Source organism: Gymnoscopelus microlampas (genome assembly GCF_963454915.1).
Source record: "Gymnoscopelus microlampas genome assembly, chromosome: 5".
Lineage (NCBI taxonomy): Eukaryota > Metazoa > Chordata > Actinopteri > Myctophiformes > Myctophidae > Gymnoscopelus > Gymnoscopelus microlampas.
In genome coordinates this window covers 16,887,887-16,892,934 of record NC_139942.1, presented here as the reverse complement: position 1 = coordinate 16,892,934, position 5,048 = coordinate 16,887,887, and the positions used below count along the sequence as shown (strand labels likewise).

General features: G+C 37.8%; 1 protein-coding gene across 1 annotated transcript; it reads right to left on the bottom strand.

The window, feature by feature from the left end:
* Positions 1-222: 222 nt before the first annotated feature.
* Positions 223-4,308, bottom strand: LOC311046284 (regulator of G-protein signaling 21-like). The gene is made up of 5 exons (XM_084058504.1): positions 3,783-4,308; positions 3,595-3,660; positions 2,953-3,011; positions 2,684-2,850; positions 223-2,037 (listed from the first exon to the last, which is right to left on the bottom strand). Exons 1-5 carry the CDS (start codon positions 3,833-3,835, stop codon positions 1,717-1,719), a joined length of 666 nt encoding a protein of 221 aa, XP_083914630.1. The 5' UTR covers positions 3,836-4,308; the 3' UTR covers positions 223-1,716.
* Between the last annotated feature and the right edge of the window lie 740 nt (positions 4,309-5,048).

Here is a 5,048-nt window from a genome sequence, read left to right as displayed (position 1 = left end):
AATACAAAATTAAATAATACAAATAAATATATATTGTATTTTTTATCTCAGAGCAAGATTTATAAAACATGCAACATACAAACACGAAGCATTTTACATTTCAAGCATTTTTTTGTGTGCTTTTGACATGGCGCTAAAGCACAGTTACTGTTCTCCTAACTAAAATATTATTCAATCTTGTAACAATTCAAGGCCAAGAGACTGATAGTTATTCTTTGAGCGTGTGTGTGTGTGTGTGTGTGTGTGTGTGTGTGTGTGTGTGTGTGTGTGTGTGTGTGTGTGTGTGTGTGTGTGTGTGTGTGTGTGTGTGTGTGCGTGCGCACGCGCATGCACACGTGCAAGAGAGACACATATGAACATAATATATACATTTTTACAATAACGTGTATACATTTTAATTTTTCTGTCCACCATCAGGTGGCAGTAGCACACCATGTGTGAATGGATACAGGCTTGTTTGGTTTTACCTTTCAAAGGGCCAAACCTACCCCAAATGACACACCATGACACTGTCAATACACAGTATTTGTTGATTTAGCCCCTAGATGTGTAACAACATTTAGAACAGAACCAACATTTAGAACAGACACAAATACACTGTGATGTACAACGTTTCTGGACAACTTCTACAAATCAATAATAAGTTGTCATTTTCAAACATAGGCTGGTTATCCACATGTAAGGATAGGTTAGGCTCCACGTCTTTTACATTCATGTACCAGTAAAGCTTGATTCATACTTTCCTAATGAAGCGTATGCATAACCATTCACATCGACGATTAAACATACTACAAAGTAGCCTACTCAACCCCAGTACTTTAGTCAAAGTATAGATACTCTTGGTAAAATATTACACAACAACAAGTGAAAGTACTGGATAACTTGCTTTGAAAAATACATAAGTGTTCAAAAGCACAAATTACAAAGTACATTTTCTTTTTAATATCAATGCATTGCTGTATAAAAATGTTGACAGTTCAATAGTGAAAATTGTAGATCTGTTGTAGTTAGTTAATTCATATTGTACCTTTTCTTTGAAATGTAGTGGAGGGAAAGTATCAAAAAAGAAATACAAATACTCAAGTAAAGTACATATACTAAAAATATGTACTTTGTTACTGTCCACCCACTGCTACACTTTAACTCATTCAGGCAATGGTACCAATGTGGAATTAGAAACGGCAAATTCTAGTTGTGGGCCATGCCTAGAGTTTATTGCTCGTCCAGTATCACACACCTACATCTGTTCCACTGCGATGTAGGCTACCATCCACGTCTTTTGCTACGTCTTTTGCCACATTTTAGTCAATGTCTTGTGAGGGGGATATTTGTGGCAAGAGGAAGTGTCTGTCTAATGGCTATCTACTGTATCATCTGATGATGTGATTTTGTGACGATTTACTTCCATAGTGTCTTTCTTATCAAACTTTGTCTCCGATATGCAAGTCATTGAAGGGAGGCTGATTGATATGCACAGCAGCCATATTAGCCATATAGAGCATGTTGGCTCACCGGAAACACTTTGCTACACCAGTGGGTCTAAAATTGTGGTCCAGGGACCCTCATGGTTCCTTGAGGGGGTTCCAGATGGACCCTTGCGGGTGTGTAACTCTGAGAGTGTACAAATGGAACCAAATGGACCCGTAAGCGTCCATTTGGTTCCATTTGTACACTCAGAGTTATGGGGGTCGTGGAAATTAAAACGTCTGAGAACTACTATGCTAAACTAAATGGAACAGAGCCTTCATTAGTATCATTGGTAACACCTGTGAAGGAAGTGATAATATGACTGCTGTGCATAGAGCCTATTAGGCCTACTTTGTTCTTTGACCTAAAAGCATTGCGGTGCTTCCCAAGAACCGCCGGTTTGGAGGCAGAGTGACACAGGTCCTTGTAGCGGTCGGACCGAACGAAACGAGGAAAGGCGTCGTTCTCCATTAGACTGTAGATTTTATTCTGTGCAGCGGTGAAACAACATGGACTTGGTCGCTGGAGATTCTGAGCAAGAGAGTCTCTTGTGTGGAAATCCAAGTTGACCTGAAATGGTCCATACGTGACAGAAGATATAATCTGGTTATTTTTAACATCAGCAAAAGTTATCAGTAGAATTTCTCTTTTGAGTAATGACGCCAGTGTGTCTTTAGACGTTATGGATATCTAATTTGTGCAACAAACTGTACATTAACCACTTAAACTATATACAGTATACTTAGTCGACGAGGTTGAGGGGTCCCCCCGGACTCTATGCTAGGCTACTGTAGGCCTGCTCCTTTATCTTAGATCTTGCTGGTCTACAAGTTCATAAGGCGGGCTTGTGAGCTTGTAGATAATTGTCTATTTTTGCCGAATGCTCGCCCCCAGAATAGGGAAGTTAGGGGTCATGTGCTTAAGTGGGAAATAATATGCATAGATACTATTGTGTAAAAATCTGTAATTTGACTGCAATTGTTTTGATACACTTACACTTGATTGTTTTGCTAAACTGGCAGTCTTTTAGTTAAGATTAACCTTCCTTTCATAACATTATTATGGACACATACAACTTTGCCTAATGTTTCTAAACCTGTGCATTATACCTGTGTTGAAGTTTCACGGCTCTGTTGTGTGAAATATGAAACATGTGTCTGCATGTGCCATATTGCTTATCATGACATGTTAAATTACTGTTGTTTTGTGTTTTTACCTCTTTAGGAGACCCAGTCCTAATGAAGGCTTCATAAATACTTGCTGCTCTCCCGCTAAGCATTTCTGGACTGCTGGTGGTTTTGAATTCCTCACAAGCAAGCCAGAAGTCCAGGCTCTCCTCACAAAACTCTGATATGAGGAAGTCCCGAAATGCCTTCCTTCCACCTTGGATAGATGAGGGGAAGGTAATACAATAAGTGGGTTGCAATCCAGTCGCCATGGTCAGCAATGATTCACAAAAAAAGTCTGAAAATAACTGGATATTACATTTACGCGAAAGCAGTGTCTTAAGAGATTGGCCCAGTTGGCTTGTTTCGTTTGCCTTTCTGGAGGAGAAGGAAAAGAAGATGTTTACTCTACTTTCAGTGGTAATAATGTACAATACGTCACATAGTCAGTGGTGGAAGAAGTACTCAGATTCTTTACTTAGGTAATAGTAGCAATACCACATTGTATTAATTTTCTGTTACAAGTAAAGTAAGTAAATGTCCTGTATTATATATATATATATTTTTTACTTTGGTCAAAGTACAAAAGAATTGGCATCAAAATGTACTTACAGTAAATACCAGATGTAAAAGTACTCATGCCCACATTTTTTGAAGATATTTAAAAATGTGTAGAATATTTAAAAAGAGCTTTTGAGCTTGTAGATCGGCTATTTTCATTTTGGAATAGAATAAGGGGTTTGTACTAATGATGACTTGCAAAGTAACTCGTCACTAAAGTCACACAAAGTATATCCTACAATTGCCTCTGATATGTAGGCCTAGTGGAGTACAAAGTAACAAAAAAATAACATTCTCAAGTAAAATAAAAAATACCTACAGTACTTGAGTAAATGTACTTGGCTACTTTCCACCACTGCACAATAGTACCACAAAAGAAGAGATGCAGACGCTGTAATACCCGAGGTTGTTTGTTGTTAAGGGACTTTGAGTGACGTTGTGCATTCTAGCTGTCCAGGTGGTTTTTCTACAAGAAAACATCACAATGAGAATATTCACAATTCACGTCCCCCAAAATTGCATAACACAATTAAGAAAAAAGTCTCTCGAAATAATTGCCCCGTCTCAATAGAAACTTAAAATACTGACCTTTTCTTTGCTTCATGGAGGTCTGCAGATGTTGTCTCATTTAACATATCCATTCAGAGAGTATAATAAGGAATTATGCCTACAATGTGTACCATAAAACCTTTACATTATATCAGAGCCTACTGTATCTTAAAGGAGTAAGTGATATGTTTTGGTATTTTTCACTTTAGGGTTAAAGTACTATATTCTGATAGTAATCCTTGCTACAGAGCGTTTGTTCGGTCACAGGGGTCTCTCCAGCTCTTTAGTAAACAGAATATACGTACATTTTCAGGTAGGTGACAACATTTAAGTCAATCAGGAGAGAGCACTGAAAATGCATTTTCTGTTTAATAAAGAGCTGGAGAGACATGGGAGACTCCTTTTACTGAGCAAACACTCTATAGCAATGATTACTATCACAATATAGAGCTATTTAACACTTATTCTAACCAAAGTAAATCACTTACCCTGCCTTTAAATGCTCTACGCACTGCTCATAATTCCCTGGAATAACCTTCCTCATGTGATTCAGAAGACTGTTTCCTTGTCATCAATAGCTGTCAGTGTAGTTTATGACCTAGTGGGAAAAGGCCCAAGAACCTGGTTCCACAACTTGCCACCAGTGGTGTAAAGTAACTAAGTACATTTACTCAAGTACTGTACTTAGTACTTAGTACTGAACTTCCAATCGTCTATACTTTTACTTCTACTCCACTACAGCTCAGAGCCAAATATTGTACTTTTACTCCACTACAATTATTTGAAAACTTTAGTTTCTAGTTACTTTGCAGATATACATTATTACATTATAAAACATACATTAACCACTTTAGCCCTATTTTATACCTAAGCTATTTGAAAATAGCAGATCTACAAGCAGCTTGTAGATCTGCTATTTTCAAACATTGTAGTACTTTTAATTTCGGTACTTTTAAGTACAGTTTGATACCAATACTTTTGCACTTGTACTCAAGTGCATTTTGAATTCCGGACTTTGACTTGTAACAGAGTACTTCTACATTGCAGTATTGATACTTTTACTTAAGTAAAAACATTGAAGTACTTTGTACACCCACTGCTTGCCACTAGGTTCAATCAGTGACAATGGGGCAATCAGCTTGTCCCTGAGGCGTTATAATAATCTGAACACAGTGCTATTCCTATCCTACCAAACATAGTTTCTCGACACGTCTCGTGCTATTTTTATCCCGTTTACATGGAAGCCTGTTTGTTGGCATGAATGCAAGTGTGCGTCAGACCATATGCTCTTGGGTTATTGTTTTA

Coding starts and splice junctions, on each gene's coding strand:
- LOC311046284 (XM_084058504.1), bottom strand. CDS start 3,835: ATGGATATGTTAAATGAGACAACATCTGCAGACCTCCATGAAGCAAAG. Junction 3,661..3,782: donor CTCCATGAAGCAAAGAAAAG/GTCAGTATTTTA, acceptor GTTTTCTTGTAG/AAAAACCACCTGGACAGCTA. Junction 2,038..2,683: donor GGACTGGGTCTCCTAAAGAG/GTAAAAACACAA, acceptor GGACCATTTCAG/GTCAACTTGGATTTCCACAC.